General features: G+C 42.4%; 4 protein-coding genes across 4 annotated transcripts; all 4 read right to left on the bottom strand.

Moving 5' to 3' along the window:
* Window positions 1–5,666: 5,666 nt before the first annotated feature.
* On the bottom strand, window positions 5,667–6,419 carry LOC127777600 (nuclear transcription factor Y subunit B-10-like). Its single transcript, XM_052304203.1, has one exon. It carries the CDS (start codon window positions 6,417–6,419, stop codon window positions 5,667–5,669), a length of 753 nt encoding a protein of 250 aa, XP_052160163.1.
* A 5,999-nt stretch (window positions 6,420–12,418) lies between these two features.
* On the bottom strand, window positions 12,419–13,190 carry LOC127776882 (fasciclin-like arabinogalactan protein 1). The gene is made up of 2 exons (XM_052303454.1): window positions 13,130–13,190; window positions 12,419–13,050 (listed from the first exon to the last, which is right to left on the bottom strand). The coding sequence occupies exons 1-2, from the start codon at window positions 13,188–13,190 to the stop codon at window positions 12,419–12,421; spliced, it is 693 nt and encodes a 230-aa protein (XP_052159414.1).
* A 3,627-nt stretch (window positions 13,191–16,817) lies between these two features.
* On the bottom strand, window positions 16,818–17,481 carry LOC127777630 (classical arabinogalactan protein 6-like). Its single transcript, XM_052304231.1, has one exon. The coding sequence runs from the start codon at window positions 17,392–17,394 to the stop codon at window positions 17,008–17,010; it is 387 nt and encodes a 128-aa protein (XP_052160191.1). The 5' UTR covers window positions 17,395–17,481; the 3' UTR covers window positions 16,818–17,007.
* Window positions 17,482–19,843: 2,362 nt separating this feature from the next.
* On the bottom strand, window positions 19,844–23,489 carry LOC127777629 (protein MICROTUBULE BINDING PROTEIN 2C). Its single transcript, XM_052304230.1, has 5 exons — window positions 23,185–23,489; window positions 23,010–23,078; window positions 22,246–22,605; window positions 20,935–21,153; window positions 19,844–20,237 (listed from the first exon to the last, which is right to left on the bottom strand). Exons 1-5 carry the CDS (start codon window positions 23,332–23,334, stop codon window positions 20,088–20,090), a joined length of 948 nt encoding a protein of 315 aa, XP_052160190.1. The 5' UTR covers window positions 23,335–23,489; the 3' UTR covers window positions 19,844–20,087.
* Window positions 23,490–25,944: the final 2,455 nt, after the last annotated feature.

Raw genomic sequence — 25,944 nt, 5'->3', positions numbered from 1 at the left:
CTTCAACGCCCGGATCTCGTCGTCACTATCAGAATTGTAGCAGGATCCCCATAGCAGTCGCAATAGATATATCCTTTGGCTAGTACCAGATCGATTTGGAGCGGGAGTTCGTGCCCAATTACTCCATTGCCCCCAAATCCCTTGTACTTTTCCTTCCTTCTTTCTAATCTTATTTGCTTTGGAATTCCTTGATTTGTTTGCGTTAATAGAACCACAGTAGAGTAACTCGGTTACAAATTGGCTTTTCTAATGCTTTCTCTCTTTCTTTTTTTTTATCGATTCTGGGCAACATCGCTAGGTAAGCTGGATAGCAGATTTAGGTGGATAGGACAGAAAACGAAAATTAAAATGAAAAGCGAATGAAATCATCGATGCTTGCTTGCTCGATCCCTTGGTGCACCGCAATGGCGATCAGAGATACGATTAGCACCCTCAAGGACGAAATTGCCCTTTCTAAGGAAATTTGGGCTGTTAACTACCTTCTAATCTACTAAGCCTCTCGTTTTTCCTTAAAAGCCGTGCAGTTTTCTCTTGAGAAGCACAGAAGCACGTCTCCATAAGGGTAATAGTAACAGTAGAGCTCACTTCCTACTATTAATCCATCTTAAAGCCAATATATATAATTATCTTTCCGTTTTAGGTTATGAGATGTTTTGACTTTGGTCAAAGTCAAACTACTTCAAGTTTCACTAAGTTTATAGAAAAAGCAGAAATATTTACGACCCAAGATAAATTTATTATAAAAATATATTTAATTATTAATTTAATAAAACTAATTTAGTAATTTAAATATTACTATATTTGTCTATAAACTTAGCCAAATTTAAAGCAGTTTAATTTTCACCAAAGCCAAAACATCTTAAAACTTAAAACAGAGGGAGTAGATTATCTATAAGGTTGGCTACAATTTTTTCTCCTCTCTCTATCTCTCACTTATATACATTTAATGTATTTATCTTGAATATTGTGTTAAGCTAGCTCTTACATGAGAGCCAACATTTAATGTATTTGTCTTGAATATTGTGTTAAGCTAGCTCTTACATGAGAGCCAACACTTTTGATTTTTTTTGTTATCTCTCTACTCCATATAAGTTTCTAGTAGTCACTTGCTCTAAGCTGAAAGTTTCTCGCTTTCCACGTGGAATGAGGCAATGGTCTCATAAGCTGATTGGGAGATTTTATTGGAAATATCGTAACATTCATAGCTTAGGGCAAGTTTTCGGGGGAGGTGTATGCCACATTTCATTTAAACCATTTTATCTTCTCATTAATTAAGAAGTAACAGATACAAATATCATAGCAATCTACAAACTTCAATATGAGTTTGCTCTCATATCATTTTGCATTTTTCTCAGAGATTGTGTTGAGGTTGCCCCATGAATGAGGGGGTGGTTCATTCTCTCTCCTAACTTCTCTCCTCTATCTCATCTTCTAATCTTATATGATAATTTTAAGGGTAACATGTAGGAGCTTGTAGTAATTGGGTCGGCTTTGATCATTAGCCACATGTAAAACGTGATTAGCATATAATTAATAGTTATTATTTATTAAAAAATTGAAAAATATGTTTATTTATTTATTTTAAATAACTTTTATATATAAAGTTTTCACCGTTTAATAGCTTGAAAAATGTGATAACAAAAATCAAAGGAATAGCCTAATTAAGGATCACAACGTTTGCCTTGTAACTTATAAATCAATGTTAAACTTTAAATTTTAAAATTAACTAGAAAAAATACCCATACGTTGCAACGGGTGAAGTCTATTTTAATCTAATTATTGTTATATGGTTTAGTTAAGATGAAATTTATTATAGGAGTTCGCTTGGACACATATATTTTTAGAAAATCATGAGCTGCAGTTAGAAGTCCGATCGTCTTAATAAGTTAGCATGTAAGTTTTTTTAAACAGATTTCTATGATTTCTTCTGTATTACCAAAAGTGAACGATGTTAAAAACCGATTCAAATACGAATATGTATTTCCAAAACCAAATGAATTTAAAAATCAACTCATACACGGTTGACGTACCAAAATACCGGTAAAAATATCTTCAATTTTTATAATAGTAGAGGTTTTGATGGTTTTCCAACGCTCCTTTATTATTAGCTTTAAGGTCACTAAGGGCAGTTTACTTACAGATTGTTTTTTACCAATAAGTCGTTATGACTTATAATCCGTAAGCAACCTTTGGGGTCTCAAGCTTAAACTAACCAACATGCCTGCTGGAAATGTGAAGAAAAGTTCACAGCTATATATGCGCGTTTCATGTCTAAAGTTGCGACCTACCAGGCTAAACCTTGGCCTTCTCACTGGTATATATCTGGTACTCCTAATAGTCCTAACTGAATGGCACTTCTTTCAGCCATATGGTTCCATTCCATATGCCATATACTCCAGTCAACCTTTTTTTTTTTTTTTTTGCTTGTCTAAGTATGGTCACCTTTTTGGCTGTTATATTTTTTTCCACCATTTCATAGGTATTGTCCATGCGAATTAAGTTTATCCCGTAGAATCGTCCACCTGGCCTAGCTGGAACCGAACATACCCCCTCTGTTAAGTTAACTTTTAAAGATACGTTTAACCAATTATTTTATTTGAAACTTTTTACAAATATTAAAAATATGAAGTCATCCATAAAGTGGCATCAATAATAAAAAAAAGTAACAACAAAAATAAATAATATTATGTAATTGTTTTAATAGAATAATTTGTCAAACAGTACATGTTAAAGTCAACAACATCGTATGAGGAATTACTATATTTGCAATAATTAAGCTCAATAAAGTATGCACAGTTGACTCGGGTGCGAGGTAGGACTTTGAAGATATGCTTCATTAAGCCAAGAATTCGTACAGATCTTCCTTTTCTTTTTTTTTTTAGTAAGTTCTATGTAGCTTGGAATATTTAGAAGCAGTATCCCTCCCTCTCTTAATTCCTGGAGAGTACTTTTCAAATGTGATATTTCTCTTTGTTAGTTTATAGATTAAATATAATTGAGAGACCAGTCCTCATACATTGGTCGAACCTGTTGTAAATATCTTTTTTTTATAACATGTTGTGTTTTACTGTAGGGCTTCCCCTGCAGTGTTTCAAAAAAAAAAAAGAATACATAACATGAGGGGTATGAAACAATTTTACAAACTTATTGTTGATCTCACATTTTCACCCCTATCTCCTCCATATCAACAGAAATGCTCAATCAATTTTAATCAAGTTCATACATCAAAATTAACAGGGTCGGAGACTTGCACCCAAAGCAAGGAAATTTAACTACTTAGCACTATTAGCTTTGTTGATTATTCAGAAGTCTCTCGTAGATTTACTCTTTATTTTTTGTCACTAGATATAAAGAGATGCATCTCTTTCGACTATCTGTCACTTATGCCAACCATGACATGCTGTCATGCCAACTTACCAAACCAGGGTGAAAAATAATGTGGGCCCACTGATCAATCTGTCCTCTCCCTCCAATGTGGCGTGCTTTCGGCGGCCTTAGTCATGTGCAGGCCATGGCGAAGCAAGGAGTGGTGCGCCGCAAGGAGCCAGTCCCCCTCTGCTCCACCTCCTCCGCCATTGCGAGGAGACCGTTCATCGCGGCCCCGTGATCCGGCTGATGCCCCTGAGGTCCTGCTTGCTGTGGAGCATGTGGGTGATGATGGCAGTAGCGATAGAGTATCCCATGACCGCCACACTGCCGGAGGCCGCGGCAATGGTTGTGCGATCATCGACAGAGCCCACAGCTGCGGTGGTGGTGGCCCCACCTAGACACGTGGCTGTGCAGAAATCGTGGAGGCGGAAGTGGAAGCTAGCACTCTCAACGGCATCGGCGTGGGAGAAGAGGAACGGCGCTGCGATGGCGAGGTCGTTGCACGGGATGAACAATAGCGTGGCATCCCCAAACACCCAACGTATCGATGACCACTCCGCTAACCCTTGCCGGAACAGCACCGCCACCCACCTCCGCCATCCGTCGCGCACTACCCACCCTTTCGGAGGCTTGCTGCCACGAACGCCAACGCGTCCACCGTTGTGTACCTCTGCCTCGACCGCTTCCGTGTCAACCTACCCCGATCCAACAGCGGCATAGGAAGAGGCGCTGGAGCGGGACAAAGCGGATAGGGAGGAGGAACGACATCTTCTGGACGCCAACGACAGGACAACAGGCGACGGGACAGATGCTTGGCTATGACGAATGGTCCTCACGATGGCAGAGGAGGTGTACCTGCTAAGGGACGTTGTGGGCGCCAGTGGATGTGCTTCTCGTGCCGTCACAGGTGCCTGGCGGTGGCGGCGGATGATCTCCTCGCGATTGGCGAAGGATGGGCTCCTCGCAGAGGTGCCGCTCCTCCCTTCGCCCATGGTCCACGCTTGACTAAGGCCGCCAAAAGCACGCCACGCTGGAGGAAGAGATGAAGGGGAGGGGAGAGGTTGACAAGTGGATCCCACAATATTTTAATTTCACCCTGAGTTAATGCCACGTGAACAAAAGTGGCAAATAGTTATGAAAGCATCTCTTTAGAGAGTGGAAAAAAATGAAGAGCAAATTTAAAAGGGGTTTATAGATAACCGACAAACCTAATAGTGACAAATTGTTAAATTTCTACCAAAGCTGGCTGATATTATTGTTTTATATCCTGAGAAACGATGCCATGAGACATGAGAGAGGAAGTTGACTTGAGTTTTGGAGACGCGCGGCACCACAAGGCCTTGTTCGGTTACACAAGGATTCGTTCCGGGCCAGGAACGATAGGTATAACAACAAATTTATAATATGTACAACAAGAGACCGGGATTTATTTTGGGTCGGGAACCAATTTACTTATATTAGGTAACAAAACATCCAGATTAGTTCCACACCTCTTGACTAATGGATTGATTCCCGGTCTCTCGGTGTATCTATCATGAATTTCTTACTGTACTTATCGTTCCCGACCCGGATTGAATCCTTGTGTAACCGAACAAGGCCCAGGTCAGCATGCAGCAGCCAGGCCGGCCAGATGGAAGCAGGAGGTGGCGGCACTTGTCTACGTACGTACGTCGTCGCCAGGTTGGCCGCGTTGGGCAAGCTGCACCGATCGACGACATACGACGGCGTCACGGCGGTTTTTCCACGCACCGTCTATAGCTTAGCAATATTCACGTCATCGCCGGTCAAGACTACTGCCACTAAACATGATGACGATCGTATAGATGTATTTAATTTACATGCATAGCACCAAACTCATTCATGGCCAGTGATGAACTAGCTATAGCTAACCGACATGCATGCACAGATCACTGAGTATGACGTCTTGCATCTCTCTCCCAGTTGCAAAGGGAGCGTCAACTTGGGAGTACTCTTGGCAGAAATTAATTAATCGAGATGAAACGCTCGTAGTTAATACTACTACTCCATTTCCTCTTGTTAGTTCATCATTGCAATTAATCAACACGATTAAGTAATTCGAGCTCGAAATGATTTCTAGCTACTACCACATTCTTAATCTCTTTCGATGAAACGGTGGCGGAAAGATGAACAGAACATGTCTAATTAAGTCTTAAGCTAGCTTAAGTTTTTTTATTAGATTACATGCTAATCGATCGACAGACGATTGATAATTTGTAGACGACGAGCTCGATCACCTGTCAGCCGGGGAAGAGTTTGATTTTCTTCTTCTTTTGTTTTTACTCATAGTTGGGGCCGACCGGCGCCGGCGAGGCGCTCGACGACGAGCTCCCCTCGTCGGCGGCAGAGCAGCCGCCGCGGCTGCTGGCCTCGCCGTACAGCGCTCCTCCGTAGTAGACAGCCAGGGGCGCCGGCCCGCCACCGAACACCTCGTGCTGCCCGCCGCCGCGGACGCCGACGTGCACGTGCGGCGCCGGCAGAGCAGACGACATGGCCACGGGGTAACCGTACCCCTGCACCGGCTCACCTGGCGCCGCGTACACGGGATGATGGACCTGCACGTAGCGGAACGCGTCCTCGGGAGGCGGCGGCGGCGGCGGCGGCACGACGGCGGGGGCGGCGGCGGCGCCACGGCCACCACCACCACCACCACCTGATCCGCCGCCCTCGTACTCGCGCGTGCGGCGGAGGTAGGCGGTGAGCGGCGGGACGTAGTCGTCGAAGCCGAGGCGGTCCATGGCCCAGACGAGGTCCTCGGCGGTGACCGTCTTGCGGTGCTCGCGGTGGCACCGGTCGTTCGCCTCGCCGGTGACGAAGCTGATGAACTCCGACACGCACTCCTGGATCACCTCCTTGGCGTCGTCGGAGATCTTGGCGTGCGGCGGGAGCACGCGCCGCATGATGCGGATCACGTTCGCGATCGGCATCAGGCGGTCCTGCTCCCGGACCACCGCCGCCGCCGCCGCCGGCTGCTCCGCCGCCATGGGCGGTGGTGGAGCAGCCGCACCTCCGTTGGGAAATGCGGGCTCCATTGCCAAAAGCTGCAAGGAGCACCTTGGGGGGCTAGGGCTTATATAAGGATGGAGATACGGGTGGTCTTATATAAAGATTGATTGCTATCTAGCTACTACTTCCTTCTATCATAAATATAACATAAATCATTTTAACATTTAGCGCAAGAACCAAGAACCAAGAAAGGAAGTAGTTCAAATAACTTTATTGCACTTCCTTCACTACGTTAAAAAAAGATGAACATTTATTCGTCAGAGGAAACGTATTTACTAGAAAATCAGCACGCCTGTTGGCACGCCTCGCTAGTATAACCCTTGCTAAGATCCTTTTCGAAAAAAATCTTGAAGATATTTTGCCAGCCTTAATCCAATTTCTAAAAATTCATTTAATTTGTTTCAATCAGTGTCAAATGAACGAAGATTGTATTAAGAAAATATGTTTGAACAGGTCCGTTACTTATTGTTAAAAAAATCAATAATTAATTATAGATGTTGTTTTATGTGCAAATTGGACTTATGATTGATTTGAGAAGTGTACAAACGTCACTTTGGTTACGATTCAAAGAAAGAGTTATTGTGATAAACTATGGATACTAAGAGTTGAAACTCGAGTTTTAACTTCACAGACATCAGGATCTATCTAGATCCTGAACTTCAAGAGTATCTGTTTCCTTTTATCTTTCTTCTAACCCACACACAATGCATATATCGAGATACTTCTCTTTATTTATTTTCTTTTACATAGCCTAGCAAACATTGTCAAGCCACGTGGTCCAATCAACAACTGGCAAAACTGCCAGCTTGAGAACAATTGATTGATTGGTAAAATAAACCAGTAAGAAAAGATGAAAAGGTTTTTTCTTCAAATGACTTATACTTCACAAAGAATTCAAAATTAAAACTAAAACAACATATATTTAACATATACTCTTTTCATCCCAAAATATAAGAATTTAGAACCGGATGCGACATATCATAATATTAGAAATCTTAATAGGTTCTTATATTTTGGAATGGAGGGAGTATTTACGATGGGAGGGAGACGAACACTAGTAGAACTAAAATACATCTAATTAATGTGGTGTTAAATGGACCATTACATGCATGTGGGTTGATTATTAATGATTAATTTAGAGATTTTAGTTAAAATCCATCCCCTTCTAGATCAGTGGGAGTGAATTTTAATCAAACTCTCAAGGGATGTATTATCGTTTCTTGCATGCTGTTTAAAATGCTACTTCCTCCGTTTCACAATGTAAGTCATTCTAACATTTCCCACATTTATATTAATGCTAATGAATCTAGATAGATATATATATCTAGATTCATTAACATCAATATAAATATGAGAAATGCTAGAATAACTTACATTGTGAATATAAAGATAAAAAATAAGAATATAAATTAATACGTGATATATATCACTCTATAAATATGAAAGTTGAAATTCAACCTACCCACTTTTGAAAAAAAAAAGGAACCATAACTATTTTAACTACATTCAAGAACCGAGAGAGCATCAACTCGGGAGTTTGAAATCCATTTCCTATGGTCAATCAATACTGTTTCAAAACCGACCCAGAACATCGGCATTATTAACATATATAATTGTGGGCTCAAACCAAAATAGCAGTTTCTTTACGTAGAATCAATGGCGAGTCGATGAGTGCACTGGTAGAGAAATCTTTTTACTCCCGGTTGGTAACCCCTTTTAGTCCCGGGTTTTCAACCAGGAGTAGCAATCCGGGACTAAAGATGTCTTTAGTCTCGGTTGAAATAACCGGGACTAAAGATCAGGATCTTTAGTCCCGGTTGTTGTTATCAACCGGGACTAAAAAGAGGGTGGCGGACAGTCCAGATGGTCCCCTTTTCTTTTTTTTTCTTTTTTATTTTCTCTAGAATCGAGTGGGATGCACATCCCAAATTAAATCCCAAATCCCTAAATCAAAGTAACATCCCAACTCTACATCACAAATCAAAGTAACATCTCAACTCTACATCACAAATCTTAAAGTTACTCATACACACAAATCAAATACATCTCAGATCCATACAAATGTCCAGTGAATCACAAAATTATACATCTCAATAATCACAGATTAAAAAAAAAAGTAGGCTGCCTCCGCCCGCCGCCAGCCATCGCGCGGCTCCGCCAACCATCGCCGGGCGTGGCACAGCCGGCCGCCGCGGGGCGCGGCTCCGCCAGCAGCCTCCGTGCGCGGCACCCCCGGCCACAGGCCACCGCCCGCCATGGCCGCCAGCCGCCTGCCAGCCGCCGCCGCTCGGCACGGCCGCTGCCCGCCTATAGCCTGCTCGGCGCCGGCCGCCTGCCCGCCGCTGGATGGGAGTAGAGGGGAGGAGGAAGGGGAGAAGGGGAGGAGGGGAGGAGAGGTTGGATCGGATCTGAGGGAGGGAGTTGGAGAGGAGCTATATCTTAGGGGGAGTTGGAGAGGGGCGATCTTATCTCTAAATATATTTAGTCTGGGACTTAACCGATCAGAGATGGGAGAAAAATATTTACTCCCGGTTAGTAACTCCAACCGGAACTAAAGATAAATTTTTAGTCCCGGTTTATAGTATCAACCGGGACTAAAGATCTAAATGATCTTTACTCCCGGTTGTTACTAACAACCGAGACTAAAGTGATTCGGCGCCCTGACATGGCTCTGACAGGGTATAAACCGGGACTAAAGATGATCTTTAGTTCCACTAAAGATCAAAATTTTTATAACCGAGACTAAAAACAATTTTTAGTCCCGGTTTTTACTAGAACCACGAGTATTGTGGAAATCAGCCAACCAAGTAAAGATTATTTCTCTAGTAGTGGTGGTTGAGTTGACCGTACCCCTGGGCATGTTGTTCGGGTTCGCTGGACGCTGGCGCATGACTGCGGACAGGTATGCTTCGTCACTAGTGTTTCATGTCGTACGCTGCTTGGTGTAGTGAGTTTCGTTTGAGCTCGAAGACTTCTAGACAGCCATTGGGTACATTGCTCATGTATTGGCTTATAGATACAGAGAAGAGAAACACAAGGATAAATTGTATCGGAATTATTAGAAAACTTCTGCAAGGTTTTTCCCCCGAAATTTTCAGATTTGTAGCCATCGAATTACCTCAAGATTTATATATGTGGGAAAAATTGTTAAAAAGAAATTTTCACATGTCACGTGTAAGATCTCGGTACTATCCAACCAAACCATAGTTGAATACAAGTATTGTATATGTTATATCGTAGTTTCAGTGTAATTACACTTCAATTATATTGTAGTTATATCTTAAAGTTTTTTACTCAAAAAACTTACGACAATTTTCAGATACTCCCGATTGTATTTAGGGCTCTATGCTAATAGCACTGGTGGAGAAATGATCTTTGCTGGGTCGACCTAAAACCACAATAATCCCGGTTCCAAGAAGAACCGAGACTAAAAATGATCATTAGTCCCGGTTGAAAACCCCAGGGCCATTCTATGATCTTTAGTCCCTAAAAATCCCGGTTCATCCCCTGTCAGATGAATGTCAGGGGGCGAGGATCTTTAGTCCCAGTTGGTGTAAGATCACCAGCCACTTTAGTTGCAGTTGGTGATCCCAACCGGGATTAAAGATCACCACTTTAGTCCCGGTTAGTATTACCAACCGGAACTAAAATTCGAAGCGTAGTATATAGTCCCTATCCCTTATCCTCTCCTCCACAGATCGAATCTATCCCCCTCTCTTTCCCTTCCTCCTCCCCTTCCTACAGATCAGATCGATCCTTCCTCATCCCCTCCATCCCCTTCATCATCCCCTCCCCTCTCCTCCACCTCCTCCTCTCCCCTTTCCTGCCCATCCTGCCCTTCCCATCCGGCAGCTGGCGGCCGGCGGGGCCACGCCCGGCGGCGGGCGGCCAGCGGGGCCACAGGCGGCGGCCGTGGCGGGCGGCGGCAACGGCGTTGTTTTCTCTCTTTTTTAAAAAATTTATGATTTATTGGATGGATCTGAGATGTATAACCCGTGATGTATTTGATTTGTGAGTAATTTTTTAGGATTTGTGTGTATATGTAACTTTAAGATTTGTGATGTGGATTTGGGATGTTACTTTATTTGTGATGTGGATTTGGGATGTTACTTTGATTTGGGGATATGCATCCCACTTAATTTGGGAGAAAATAAAAAAAAGAAAAGGAGACCATATGGGACTACCGCTATTCTCTCTTTACACCCGGTAACCGGGACTAAAGATGTTACCAACCGAGACTAAAGATGGATCTTTAGTCCTGAATTCGTAGTCCCGGTTGAGGGTTACGAACCGGGACTAAAAAGCACTTCTCCACCAGTGTAGCAAGGCCAATAATAGAGCCAACCGTTGGCTTGTTGTATCATCTATAACTAACTAGCTAAAGGCACATACGTTGCAGCGGATATTATATAAGATATAAAAGCAAAAGCAAAAAACAATTAAAAATTTATAACAATTTGGCGTATAATGACATATTCAAAGCAAAAACATTTACTTGTAAGACCTTATGACCCACATGTCAACTTGTGACGTTTGAGACAGACTTAGACACCACCATTAACATTATTTAAAAGTAGTATAGACACTACTACTGAATATGTTGGTGATAATTTGTAACTCCATGGTGTCGATTCTGTAAACCGGCATCCTGATAGCAGCACTGATGAGTTGGCTTATTGCTGTATGTTCTAAAACTGACGCATTTAAGGCCTACGAAAAAAAAAAGAGCTGACTCAATGCGTTGGCTTGAAGCTTACCGTCACCCCAAGATCGATTCAAACATCCAAGAATTAAATCGTCACATCACGGAATCAATATTCATGTATCATCACAGAATAAATATCCAAGAACATAGAGTACCTGACATCCATGAAAGAACAAAATCATAGTATCACAAAATCGCGTAACACATAGAGGATATCAGAACTCAGAAAAAAGAAGAACACGGATAGAGAATCCAAGAGCACCGCCACCGCTTCTGCTCACCGTGATGCAATCCACTGCCCTTCCCCACTGTTCCCCCCGCACCACCCATCACGTGGATCCGACCATTCCCAAGCTCATGGCAGCGAGATCGAGTGGTCCCCGAACTCGTAACGGACAGATCGGGCTGCCCTCGAGCTCATGGTGGTTGGATCTGGCTAACCTTGAGCATATGGGAACACGGGGCCAATGGAAGCTCACCACCACTATGGAAAGAGCGGCACCACCAAAGAGGGAGGGCGTCACCGATTGAGAGACAGGAAGAGAGAGAGAGGGAAGTGAGGTGCCCAAGAGAGAAAGAGAGCAAAGGGAGAGAGGAGAGAGCACCACCTCCGAGGGGTGAGTGCTAAGTCAGGAGTGAGAGAATGTGAGGGGAATGGAAAATGATAATGACGAACCAATAGAGACAAAGGATAAGGACGGAGGTTTGACCAGATGAGGTGAGGCTCGGCTTAGCAGATTAGGGTGCCGATTTTTTTTTTTAAAAAAAGGCACATATAAGTTTCTTACATTTGTCTTTTTTTTAAATGACACAATATAATGTGACAACTTTATATGTACGAATTTTTATTAAGAATCAAAATTGGCAATCCTGGTCGAGTCTGGCTGGCCTCATTGTTGGTAATCGAGTAGGACCGAACATGAAGGGCGAGCACCTGGCTGAGGACGGTGTCAGCCATGTGTCGCCCCATGCGCCATTACAGTGTTGTTTATGGGTCTCATCGGTCGTCCAAGAGCTGATTATAAGTCTTAGCTGTTTATTAGTGATTAGAAAATAATTTATGTATAAAATTTTCATATATATATATATATATTTAGTGACTTAAAAGCCAATGTAAAAGAAACACTAAATTAAAAATATCTCATACTTAAGTTTTGGCTTTGGTTATTTTGGGCAAACGATGGCGCTGAACGGCGAGGACGGTGACGGTGTGCTCAAGGTTGGCGATGTTCAGGGGGCGGGAGAATTTCTTTTCTGATCAAGACGAAACTACAGCATCGCCGCCGCCGCCGGCGACACGGATATATGTACCGCCCGCTCTCACCGGAGCACCAACGACGCTATGGCCGGCACGACCACCGAGAGCAGACTCCACGCTGCCATGCCACCCTTGCTCGCGCTGTTCTCCGGAGGCTGCTCCGCGGCCGGCTGATTGTCGGGCTTGCTGTCCGGCGAAGGGGACGGATTTGTGGCCTGAGCAGGTGCGGGTGCAGGTGAAGTGACCGGCGCCGGTGAAGGGGCAGCCGCGCCGCCGCCGGAAGAGACGTTGACCACCACCTCCAATGGCATTAGCACGGCGTCGATGAGGTACACGGCGTGGGGGTCCGCGTCCTGGATCGTCTTGGTCACCCGCGCCACGTTCCCGGACGACGACGACAGTTTCACGGTGGCTCCGGCGCCGTCGTCGTCCTCCTCGATGGTGAGGTTCAAGACCTTGCCTCCTCCGCCGCCGTCGGTGGCCAGCGTGTTCACCTCCCCGTTGATCGCCTTGAGCGCCTCCTCGGAGTAGTGCGCCGCGACGGCGTGGTACAGCAGGAGCGCCACCTTCGCGTCGGCGGTGAGGCCCCTGAACGCCGGGATGAACGCCGCCACCGTGTCGTCGGCCGGGCAGAACACGGTGAACGCGCCGCCGCCTCTCCATCTCCTCCGCGGCGTCGTCGGAGATGACGAGGCTGTCGAAGGAGAGGCACCCCGTCTTGTACATGGGACTCGCCGATGCAGGTGTGAAGGGTGGTGACATCACTGACACGCAGAGGAGCAGCAGGAGGAGGAAGAAGACGGTGGAGGCGTTGAGGGTTCCGGCCAACGCCATTGTCTTGTGTTGAGAAGGTTCTTTGGGGGAGAAGAAGGGTGGTTTGGAAGGAATGAAGGGTGATCAAGGAAAAAAAAATCATGTCAGATCTGCTTTTGTTCTTCACCTTTTGAAAACCATCCAAAAAAATGATATTCTATTCATCTCATTTTAAGTGCAGATGTATGTTTTTTTGTCCAACGATTAAATGTCCGTTTTATCTGAATTTTTTTTAAAAAATAAGTCACATATAAAGTATTGTTCATGTTTTATCATTTAATAACAATAAAAATACTAATTATAAAAAAATTTAAATAAGACGGACGGTCACACACGATTATACTTAAAATGGTTGTCCAACCGACATCTATGGTAGATAATTCCACCGCAAATATGGTTTATTTGTTGCTAAATCTGCGTGCTGCCACTGCTGCTTCTTAGCTGGTGGCATTTGTTGACAGTGAATTTCAAACAACTGGAACAACTGGGTGTGCATGCTTGCATATGGTAGCTAGGGTGAAAAAAATGTGCGATCTCAGCTTTGTTTTGCATGCCAATTCTCTGAGTGTCATGAATGCCAGTGAGTGAGATTAGGACCATTATTTGTGATTTTACGAGTAGAATGACAAAAATGGCTTCTCTTCATGACGGTTTGCATAAAAGGGGATGCAGTGATGGAAATTTGGTCAGTGCAAATATGTACTGCAGACCTAGGATATTAGGAGTAAAAAAATTTATTCAGGTTGACATGGACAAATCTCGAACATTAATTTGTGTATAGTTTTTATATTTACACTACACATGGAGTTTGCAATATATATATTTTGGCAAAATCTAAATAGTGCATATGCACCATTTAGTCTTAACGGGTGCACACTTATTCAATCAATAGCTATACGTGAGAAATTGTAACTTATTACTCCCTCCGTTTCACAATGTAAGACTGTCTAGCATTGTCCACATCATATATATATATATATGTGTATATATATATATATGCGTATAGATTAATTAATATATATATGAATGTGGGTATTGCTAGAAAGTCTTATATTATGAAAAGGAGGAAGTAACTACAAGTGCAGTGATTTACAATCCGATTACACCGTTGTATTCGTCGTAATAAAAATTTTATATCAAGATCCCACATGATTATGTTCTTAAAAAAAGTTATAAAATACTTTTATCATATATCTAAATTACTTTCAGATTTGATTAAATTACATTTTAGAAAGTAAATTCAGTAATCAAAATAAAATAAAAGTAAACTATCACGTCACTAAAAGTGTATCCATTGTGGGGATAAAAACACGGGTCTATCTAGAAATTAAATCTAATTATAGAGCTAATTAAAAACAACAATCAAAATAAAAACACTCACAACATTGGGAATATCTAAGAAGTCATTTGATCAAATCTAAAAGTAAAAGTAATTCATGTATATGATAAAATTAATTTATATATATATATATTAGTAAGAATATAATTATGTATTAACTTGCTATAAAGTTTTAATTACAACGAATAGTACTATAATCAAATTTTAGATCATATAAGTAATATTAAAAAATTGTATTTGAAGCTTAGTTATTAAGGATTTTTTTTCACTATTGCATTGTTGGATACCCTACATGGGAAAAAGATACATGCTATTCCGCAGCCATGCCATATGTGAAAAAGAGTATATTTTTGTAGTTGATTAGGACTAACTAGTGCACATGCACTCCTTTAGTTGCGTCCATATATTTTCCCAACATTGACTAGTAACGTGTACTGTACTGAAATTCGGAAGTGGTGATAGGCTAGGATTTTTTTTTTCACTGAGCACCTTCAAGGGGGATCTCTACCCCGATCTCTACCTCCTCTCCCTCCCCTCTCCTCGATACCCTCCTCCCCTCCCTGGCCCTCTCCGTAGTGGGCAGCGGCCGCGCGGCAGCGGCGCGTGGTGGTGTGTGGCTGCGCGCCATGAGCACCGTGGCGGGCGGCAGTAGGCGGGCAGGCAGAGGGGAGGGCGGTAGCAAGCGGAGGGGAGGGTGGCGGCAGGCAGCGGATGGGAGGGTGGAGGGGAGGGCAGCGGAAGGCGGAGAGGAGTGCGGCGGCAGGCGGGCGCACGGGCGGAGGGGAGGGAGGGAGGCGACGGCCCGGAGAGGTCATCGCCTCATCGGCGGCGCTGATGAGCGGGCTAACCTCCGGACGCCGTGCCAGGGCCGGCGCTGGAGACAACGATGTGCAGATATGTGTTGTTTTTTTTATGTCGTTCTAAATGTGTGGTGTCGTTGTAGATTTTTTAAGTTGTTTTTGTGAATTTGTGGATGACTAATTTTGTTGTCGAGTATGTGAATTTGTGATGTCAATGGTATGTGAATTTGTGATATCAATTTGATCTGTGAATTTGTGATGTTGGTAAGTTTGGCTGTAAATTTGTAATGTTGGTGAGTTTGGCGTGAAATCAATATGTAAACAGCAAAAAACAATGAAAAAACAGACCATCTTTAATCCAGGTTATTTCAATCGGGACTAAAGATGGGCATTTTTAGTTCTGCATTGGGTGTCCCGGTTGCATTCTCGGGATCAAAGGGATTGTGAACCGGGACTATAGATGGGTTCCCCAGCAGTACATAATTACCATTATAATCGAATAGTTAGCAAAGTACGAATATGCATTTACAAATTAACAGCTTGGATCGTTTCTACTGCTAGTAGATTACTACCATAACACCATAACGGGTCTCTTCCAGTGCACCATTTGATTTGTTAGAGAACCCGAGAGCTTGCTTCTCCGAGTGCACATCCATGTCTTCACAAGCATTGCTACGGGTTGCCTCAGCGAAGAATGAAAACTTGGGGATCATTTGGAGGAGCTTCTATCAACTATAGCTTCCCACATAATCTTCAGCTTACCCAAACAATCCAATTGTTAGCTACTTCCTCCGTTTTAGGTTATAAGACGTTTTGACTATGGTCAGAATCAAATTGTTTTAAGTTTGACAAATTGTATAGACAAATATAGTAATACTAAATTAGTTTTATCAAATTAATAATTGAATATATTACTACTTTTTGTATAAACATGATCAAATTTAAAGCAGTTTGACTTTGACCAAAGCCAAAACGTCTTATAAGCTGAAACAGAGGGAGTAGATTCTAAGAATATATAGTTATAGAATTCAAAAATTAAACTAGAAGCCAGAAGCTAAAACACCGAGTTTCTTTATATTCTCAGAAGCTGGCACCGACTAGCAGATTCTTAGAATCTTAAGCTCTTCAAACATAGTCTTAATGCATGGGTTGTTGACGCATCGATTCTGTTAGACTTTTGATCTATATTGGGAGATATGAACTCTCTAAAAAAATTACAGATTTGAAGGTTAATTATGTTTCTGACTTAAAAGTTTTGGAATGTCGAAAGCTAACGGTCAATACACCGTGTGTCAATTAAAAGGTTTTTTTATTCGTACAAGTTTATCATTTCGAAATTTCTATGTGCTACTTGAACGTTCAATCTCAAAGTATTGTGTGGGCCAAATGAAAGTTACTTGGTTATGCTTTTTGTAAATTCCTGTTCAGTGTTCTAGCTTGTTTAATTAGGTCGATAATTAAAACTAGTGAGAAGTAATAATAATGTGAAAATCCATAAGATTAGCCACGTCGTCAGAAAAGTTTTATCAGTCGTTCAAATGCATTCAATTGATATAGTGTCGACCCCATAATGTTGCACAAGCAAGTGAGATGAGCAAAACCAGGAAATATGTGGCCCCTCCCAACGACAGTAACGCCTTCCTCCGGCTGTCCACCCTAACAGCTCACCATGACACTCCAAATCTCTGCATCCGGCATCTTAGTAGAAGGTGACGGTGGCAATGGCAGCCGCGACACCGGCAACGGCAGCGCACCTCTTGAGAGCACCGGCACCGGAGAAATCGGCGTCAGCCGCATCGGCAGGTCCATCGGCGACGGGAGACACCACGGTGGCGAACGGCGTAGGGGGGATGGACACCTCGTCGCCACCAGCAGGCGCGGAGGTAGCCACGGTGGTCGTCGGCGCGGCAGCTGGTCCGGCCTTCCTCGGTGCCGATGCGACGGTGGGTGCCTTTGCAGGGGTGGCAGCTGCCGTGCTCTTCGATGGCTTTGGTGATGGCGACTCCGCTGGGGCCTGCGCCGCCGCGCTGATGGCGGCGGCGGCTGTGAGGATGTAGAAGAGGATGGCGACCGTGGCGCGCGACATCGTGTTATTTGTTAGGGATGGATCGATGTCGGCGCCGCGGCAAAGAAGAGGGAGGAATGTAGGGGCTTTTTCCTGGCTTTGTGGGGTGGGTTGGAAAGGAGACAAGTTGAGGAACTTATAGGGGTGGAGTGGCTTGCTGGTGGTGGCAGCTGGGAGGGCTGAGAGGATGAGAGGAAATCGTGGGAGAATTTCTGGAGGAGATGCGTGTCCCGGGATTGGTGGCTGCCCGGCTGTTGCGTGCCAAATTTTTGAAACGACGAACGAACCAACGGCTTCAGCTATTCAACAGTAGATGGTGTACGCAATGCAATGGCCCATTTGTACCGGTTTTGCTAATTAGCATGTAACCGCGACTTCTCCAAGTCTCAGGTGCGTGCCACGTGGCGGGCCCTCGTACGTCCAAGCGCGCCCGTTTCTTTTTTCTTCTTTTTTCGCAGCTGTCGTGTTTTTTTTTCTTTTCGCCGTTAACTACTGCACGCGTGTAGGAGTAGGAGTCAATATTTGAAAAACTTTTAAGTCAAGATTTAAAAATTTTTAACTCAGATTTTAAAACTTTCAAGTCAGACTTGAAAACGTTCAACTCGGATTTGCAAACGTTCAACTCGGAGTTGAAAACTTTCAACTCGGACATGAAAACTTTCAACTGGAGATTTCAAACCTTCAATTCAAGTTTAAAAAATTCAAGTCAGGATTTAAAAACTTAACTCAGGTTTGAAAAATTTTAACTCAAATTTAGAAGCTTTCACCTCAAAATTCAAAATATTTGACTTAAATTTGAAAACTTCCATCTCAAAATTCAAAACATTCAACTTAAATTTAAGAAACTTTCAACTCAAATTCAAAACTCTCAACTGATATTGAAGATGAAAGATTGAATTTATAAAATATCGCAAAAAAAAGCATGCACGTGTGTGGAAAAAAAGAAGCGACTCCAAAAAATCCGAAAAAAAAAGAAAATAAAAAGGTGACGTTAAAATAGGAGATCGAAAAAAAAGGAACGCGTAGAGACGCCTCTCCTAGCGCTAACGCGCGCGCTAGCAGCCCCCCATTTGTACACCTACCGGGCAAATGGAACTATTGGGCCTCTATGTATTTTTATTAGTCAAAGTGGACTTATTCCTTTTTATTAGGATAGGGAAATTCCATTTAGGCCTAAACATTTGCATCACTCATAAGTCCAAAGGAGCTGTTTGTGTGAATTAAATTTGAAAATATACTGTTGATTCGTTTTTTTCTCATAAATATTCGGGATGTAAATTTATTAGCAGAAATATTCCCTCGATCTCGCACAACCGTTTCGCGAAACTGACGTGGACGTGACGACGCGAACGGTCTCGCACAACGACAGCGCGAGACCACACGGTGTCACGCGGTAATAGGGCGAGACCGCACGGTCTGGCACAATAAAATTGCGACACTCTGAATGGCAAAATCGAGGACGTACGTGGTGGCGGCGTCAGACCACGCAGTCTCGTGCGGCCAAACCGCGAGACCGAGCAGTCTCGCTCGCTCACCGGGCGAAAGCGACTGTTGAAAATGGTTAATTAGTGATTAATTATCCTAATTAATCATTAATTATTATTATTATTTAATCATTAATTAGAGTAGTTAATCACTAATTAAGCAGCACTGATGGACAAGACATTCGGTCTCGCTGATTCCTTACGCGAGACCGTTCGCTCTCGCTGTTTCGTATCGCGATTCCGCGCGGTCTCGCGCTCCCACCGCGCGACACTGCGTGCGTCGTCACGCTCTCATCACTTTCGCATAATAATTGTGCGAGATCGACGGTATATTTCTACTAAAAAGTTTGTATCACGAATATTTCTAAGAAACAAACGAATCAATAGTATATTTTCAAATTTAATTCTTGTTTGTATAAGAGATTCAGAGTACACTAAACCATGGCCATGAAAGCATGAATAATTGTATAACTACTATTAAATTTTATCCAAAAAAAAGTTGAATTTCTAATTATGTGTGGGACCCAAGTCACCAAACAAATTTGTAGATAAAGATATACTGCCTCCTAACCTCCCATCTTTCCATTCCCATCTCCTAATCTTCCTTTAGTTTAAATACTCTATCTGTTCAGGTTATAAAACGTTTTAACTTTGATAAAGTTAAAACTATTTTAAGTTTAACTAAGTTTATAAATAAATATAGTAATATTTATAATACTAAATTAGTTTCATCAAATCAATAATTGAATATATATTTTCAAAATAAATTTATCTTGGGTTAAAAATTTTACTACTTTTTTCTACAAACTTATCAAATTTAAAGGAGTTTGACTTTAACCAAAATCAAAACATCTTATAGCCTGAAACGGAGGGAGTATGAAATATGTACATGCAATATGGTTATTAAATAGGGTTATCATGATCATTTGTATGTGCTGCTAATATGTTTCTAATCTATAAAAATGCGTAATTATTCTGGGAAAAAGATAGTAAGTGCTACTTCATGTTGTCATGAGAAAAGGGACGCCTGAAGTATATTACTGATTGACAACGGAGAGCTCAGAACTGAATAAACATCATCTCCAATTAAATAAGTGTCCAGTATCTGGTGCTTGATCGATTACCGTCAGTACGGTCTCACACGAAATAAACTCGATCAAGCACGCACACATAATTACATCAGCGATTCGACATTATCATACACATACACTACAATATGCACTTGGCGCATCATAGCACAAGGACCTGCAGCCTTAACCGTGCTTCCGCAGCTATATTCAGCTGCTCCTCGTTTGGGTTCTCTCTTGCTGCAGCAAGAGCTTCGGCATATGTAACCGCTTCTTGCTCTATCTTCTCAACCTCAATCTTGTCGATTTCGCTCTGACATAAAAATGTGTAATGCTTAGTTCAAGTGACTGATCAAAATTCAATGCAGAATGTCATCAATATTCATTGAGTGAATATCCTTCATAGTAACGTTGTAAGACCAAATGATTTACAGATCTCCAGAAAGTTAATCCCATTATACTATAGTAAAAGTTGTTGCTGATTTTCAATATCTATACTCCTTTAAAAGAGTATATAAGTAGTGGCGGTCAATCTGCCATCCCATCTAAGTAGTTTGTACATATTAGCCCTTGAGCTTCATAATATCACGTAAGTATACATAACAGCTAAATCTAAATGGTTAGCTACATATAAAATTAAACTAAAATGAGTATTCTCTATAAATAAAGGTGGCCAACATATTTCAGGAAAGATATGCTTTATTTATTTTGGAAATATTATCATATTTTTTTTCTTTTAGCCATAGCAAAGCACGGACATTTAGCTAGTGTATCATGGTTTTCAAGCACCATTACATTTATATACTACAATTACTGGCTTAAGTTTATACATGATAGAGTATTATATCCATAATTTTTTTAAAAAAGTTTTTATACAGAGAATGCTATGTTGCAACTGTATCCTTACTCCTTAGTAAAAAAAAACATAGGAGGGCATACAACAATGACAATATCTGAACTCTGGTTACACTTGAAACAGTCGAGAAGTAAAGCCAAGAATGTGTACTTACAGTTGATTGAAGTGCTTCCAATTCAAAAGATGATGGCAAGCTACCATCTTGGAGTTCACCTGAAACATTCTCCGAAATTTTTTCGAATAATGCCATCAACGAACCTATCTCAAACTCCATATTGGAGACATCCCCTTGAAGATCTTCTACTTTCTTATTTGACGTCTTCACCTCCCATTCTAATTTCTCTAATGATGCTTGCTTGTCTGCAAGCATAATCTACAGAATAAAGTAGAGAACAAACATGTCAGATGAAAAATGTACAGGTACACAGTACACAAACATGTCAGATGAAAAATGTACAGGTACCTAACACAAGAAAAGAACTCTCAGCACACAAGAGTTTACCAATGTTGAGCATATCATTATCAAGAGATCAGTGAGTCAGTAAATTAACAAGTTGATTAAAAAGAACTTCGTATGACGTATACATATTTTATTCAACTCAATGACAAAATCTTGAATCGTACAAAGGATGGTAGGGTCGCACAAGATGGTTCCCTCAACTCATTTAAGAGTGTTGAGGCTCAGAAGGTTGAAAGCATGTTCTCATTCCCCATGCCTGTGTAAACCTGGTTTGGACAGTCCTAAAGGCCGTATAATCCTCATGGACACGATAACAAGCCACAGTAGACAATTTCAGAGCATATTACTCTCTAATCCCCCTTGGGGACTATATTATTAGTTAGCGATCATCGAAAGTAACACTCACTCTGTTCTTTTTCCCTGAAAGTAATGTCGCTCTGGGAATGGATAGCTTGAATAGGCACGTTTTTAGTGCTGCTTGTTATTATATATCAACAAATCATATAAAAATGTAAGGGTAATAAATCTAAATACTTTCATGAATATGACTGGTCAAAATTCTAAATAATGATTGTGGCATTGTGTAAATTATAGGACAACATATGAAAAGAACTAGGGTAGTAATGGAAGAACAAAGCAAAGAACCGCTATCGGTAAATTCAAGAAACAATACAAAGCAGTACTGGTCCAGGCAGCTGCCCTATAGTCTCTTATTTGTCTCTGATTTCTTGAATTGAAATCAACATGACAATTTAATGCTGGTGTAATCATCCCATTCCTTTCTTTATTTTGTGAGTACAATGACAAAGCAAACATTCTGTAGAGATCAGAATGAGCACATTACGCATGATGCGCTGCAGCAATGTGATAGTACAAACATACTAAGTAATGCTCTACACATAACAATAAATTGGAAGAATTAGTAGATAAGCATCTGGAAAAGGAGGGTACTAGTTCACAGATGGAAAATATGACAATGTAGTGGCAGGTGGGCTGCTGACTCACCTTCGCATTGTGCAGCTGAGAATTGATAGATTTGATCAGACCTTCCTTGTCAGCAACCTGGCGTCTCAGCTCATCTACTGTCGAATATAATGTATTCATCTCACCCACCAAACTCTCCGCGGATTTCAGTGCTTCCTCTTTCTCAAGCAGCGTCTTTTGCAACTCTTCGATCTGCTCACGCAGCAAAACGATCTCATCCTTATCCTTGGGTTTATTTTCTCCCCCCAACAGACCGACTGGCGCAACCGCGCCATTCTCACCATTGGAGTCGGCGGTGCTCTTCTTGCCCGTCTCTCCAGGATCCCTCCGTTTTTTCACCGACACACTTTGCGGCGACTTCACACTCTTCAAATCAGAACCCTACAAGAACAACCCATCCATCATAGATGATCACTATGAAAAACCAGAGACAAACACTTGGAGAAGATTCGATCTATGTCATACTTTTGTCAACAATGCCACCAAATTTCAAGATCTACCTCTATCTACAAATCATAGCAGCACAAATACAAACATTATTAGTCGGAACAGGGTCAAAACCACATATCTGGCCCCATTCCCCATTGCAAATCCTGACCACTAAACCCTGACACCTGAACCACTAACATTCACAAAAACCATATAAAAACTCCAACACGGGCAAACTGGCACCAGAACGAAACTACCCTATCCCCGCCATCCAAAACAGCAAATGGCTAAAATAAAATAAAAAAACAAAATAAAATAGAGAGAGAGAGAGAGAGAGAGAGCGCGCGGCGAGCCACCTTCTTCGCCGGCGCCGGCGTGTACACCATCGACGCGCGCCTCGAGTAGGACGGGTTCGACCTCCGGTCCTGCATCCATCCCACAAACCAAACCAAAAAAAAAAAAACACGCATCAGACATCACGCGAGACGAGATCTGCGCCCCCCCTCCGAAACCCGCCGAAGCGCGACTCACCATGAGCGACTCCACGAGCGGCACCATCTCGACGAGGTTCTTGAACAGCACCCGATCCACGTTCCCCCCTCCCTCGCCACCGCCGGGGCCCGCCTCCGCCTCCGCCGCCGCCTGCTGCGGCTGCGGCGGCCTGAGTGATCGGTCGAGCATTCCGCCTCCCCGTTTCAAAATCCCAGACCGAAACCGAAACGGACGGGGAATGGAATGGGATTTGGTTTGGGAAATTCGTTTGGGGTTCGGGTGGGGAATGGGACGGATGGATGGGGGTGGTTGCCCGGTTGGGGTCGGGGGGGTTTAACGCCACGAGCCGTTGGATTCCGACCCGGGCTGCTTTTATGAGGGCTTGTAGGTGAAGAAGAGAAGAATGCTTTAACTGTGGAATGATGCTGCTGCCTTTGGCAAAGGGAAAGGAGGCACTCACTCTGGCTTGTGGGGACACTGGTGATTAGTGACACAGGTGCTTCTACGCTGATCCAATCATGATGGATTTGCAATGCTTTTTAGAGCATGGGTTAAGTGGTGGGTGGAAGGATGGAAGGAATGGATGGTACTGTACTTATTCTTTGGAGTGATGATTTTGACACCTATCAAACTTGAGTTAGTGGAAGAGTTAATTATTTGCCCCTCAAGAGAATTGGTGGTTGAGATTTTGGTGGGGAAATCCCATTCTAATATATTTAATACCATTCATTGGATACGAGTATAACAAAACGCTTACAATTTTAAGTTGTATTTGTAAGCCAAAGATACATGTTAAGAGCAAATAAAAGAGTAAATTGCATACTGGACCATGTTTTATTACCGTAAATAAAATATTGTAAAAGGAAGTAGGCCTAGACAAACATTATCTTCATATTGTAACCCTGGATAATCTACGATTGGTTACACTTTGGAATGGGGTTTGTCCTTCAACTCCACAACATTGAAGTTCCTTGTATTTCCATCGCTCCTAGCCACTATTCTTGCTATCAACAGCAACCTCATATAGCGCCAAGTTGATGAAACCAATAAGCACGTGCTCAAGATGCCAAACCTTGAGAGCAGGGCAAAACTAGATGCTACAAATATCATAAGGCAAGCCTAGAGCTTAACAATGAAGGCGCAAATGTAGCCTACATGATGGGCGATGAAACATGTCTCCGAGCATATGGCATAAGCAAGAAATGATGGCACGATAATAAGATCATCGTAGTGTAGTTTGTTTGGGAGGACTAATCAAGGGCGTCGACATACCGATGAGGAGCAACGTGGGCTTGTCGACTATCTAAGCTTGATCATCGATGTGACCTCTATGTACCATCTCTTTAAATTCCTCAATCTCCTTATGGTTACTCCAATATCAATTCACTTGTAACTTTACTATCCCTAACTAGGCTGTGTTCGCTAGGGGAGGATGGGAACCTGCACGGTGCACACGGAAAACGAAGTAGTTCATTAGCGCGTGATTAATTAAGTATTAGCTATTTTTTTAAAAAAGGGATCAATATGATTTTTTTAAACAACTTTCGTATAGAAACTTTTTGCAAAAAATGCACCGTTTAGCAGTTTGAAAAGCGTGTGCGTGGAAAACGAGAGATGAGCGTTGGGAACTTGCTCTTGCAAACACAGCCTTAATCTCTTACTCCTCATATTTAAAGGACCTCTTGAGTTAATCTTGACTAGAGCCATCAATCTCTTGCATCATCAAATCTCATGGACCTCTTTGAGTAACTTATTGGTGTCGATGTTGAAGGAGAGGTGCGCCACTCGCTAGTATCACCTTTTTGTTTGCTTAGGGTGGTTGACACGCGGACTATTAATCCAGCACAACTTTAAGTAATACAACCGGATCATACGTGAAAATATCTATGGCCGTTTACTTAGGTTAGATAATCTAGTCCAATTTGTAATGCACTCTGAATTAAAATTAGCGGACTTTTATAGTCGGGAAATCATAGCATACGTAATGGTAATCGTATCAACTTTTTATACAACAAAATTTAAAAGTCAGGTCTAAAACGAGATGCATTAAATTTTATTACATTTTTTTATTTCAAAAATATTTAAGTACTACTCCCTCCATCCCATAATATAAGGGATTTTTAGTTTTTGCTTGCAACGTTTGACCACTCGTCTTATTCAATTTTTTTTAAATATAAAAAACGAAAAATTATGCTTAAGTACCGTAGATAATAAAGTAAGTCACAAATAAAATAAATAATAATTTTAAAAATTTTGGTCAAACATTGCAAGCAAAAACTCAAAATCCCTTATATTATAGGACGTAGCGAGTAGTAGGTAGAGTTGTGAAAGGACGACCTTCGAGTTCACCCACTGCCAGTTTATCACCAACCTTATGTACGTACGTTAGGAAGAAGGTAAGAGGCAACGGAGAAGGCTTACGGTCCACCTACTAGCCCTGTACGCCACTCCAGCCCAGTATACCGTACATCATGACGTGTCCCGATAGGCATCTCGTACATACGTTCCCCCATGGAGACAAAAATTTGGCCGTCCGGCCGGCCGGCGAGCCGGACCAGGTACACTGCTACTGCATGCTTAGTTAGTTACTCCAAATTAGTTGGCGTGGTGCCATTTGGATCTTTGCTTGACTGCTCAGCGGATTTAATCCCATTACCGGACACCAACGAGAATTCGTTCGTTCGGAATCACGAGTCGACGACGCGAGAGCAGAGCATCTCGCATGCTTATGCTTGGTACGCGTACGACGCATATTGGTACGTGACAGTACACGGAAATTAACCTACCGCTTCATGTGCA

Source organism: Oryza glaberrima, chromosome 6, assembly GCF_000147395.1.
Source record: "Oryza glaberrima chromosome 6, OglaRS2, whole genome shotgun sequence".
NCBI classification, from domain to species: Eukaryota; Viridiplantae; Streptophyta; class Magnoliopsida; order Poales; family Poaceae; genus Oryza; species Oryza glaberrima.
This window is presented reverse-complemented; position numbering and strand designations above follow the sequence as displayed.

Bases quoted from the DNA above. Each gene is read 5' to 3' on its own strand.
- LOC127777630 (XM_052304231.1), bottom strand. From the start codon at position 17,394: ATGTCGCGCGCCACGGTCGCCATCCTCTTCTACATCCTCACAGCCGCC.
- LOC127777629 (XM_052304230.1), bottom strand. From the start codon at position 23,334: ATGCTCGACCGATCACTCAGGCCGCCGCAGCCGCAGCAGGCGGCGGCG. The intron at 23,079-23,184 runs GTGAGTCGCGCT...GGATGGATGCAG, and splicing joins CGCTCGTGGAGTCGCTCATG to GACCGGAGGTCGAACCCGTC. The intron at 22,606-23,009 runs GTGGCTCGCCGC...TTGTTCTTGTAG, and splicing joins CGCCGGCGCCGGCGAAGAAG to GGTTCTGATTTGAAGAGTGT.
- LOC127776882 (XM_052303454.1), bottom strand. From the start codon at position 13,190: ATGGCGTTGGCCGGAACCCTCAACGCCTCCACCGTCTTCTTCCTCCTC. The intron at 13,051-13,129 runs GCGTGTCAGTGA...CTCCTTCGACAG, and splicing joins CCTCCTCCTGCTGCTCCTCT to CCTCGTCATCTCCGACGACG.
- LOC127777600 (XM_052304203.1), bottom strand. From the start codon at position 6,419: ATGGAGCCCGCATTTCCCAACGGAGGTGCGGCTGCTCCACCACCGCCC.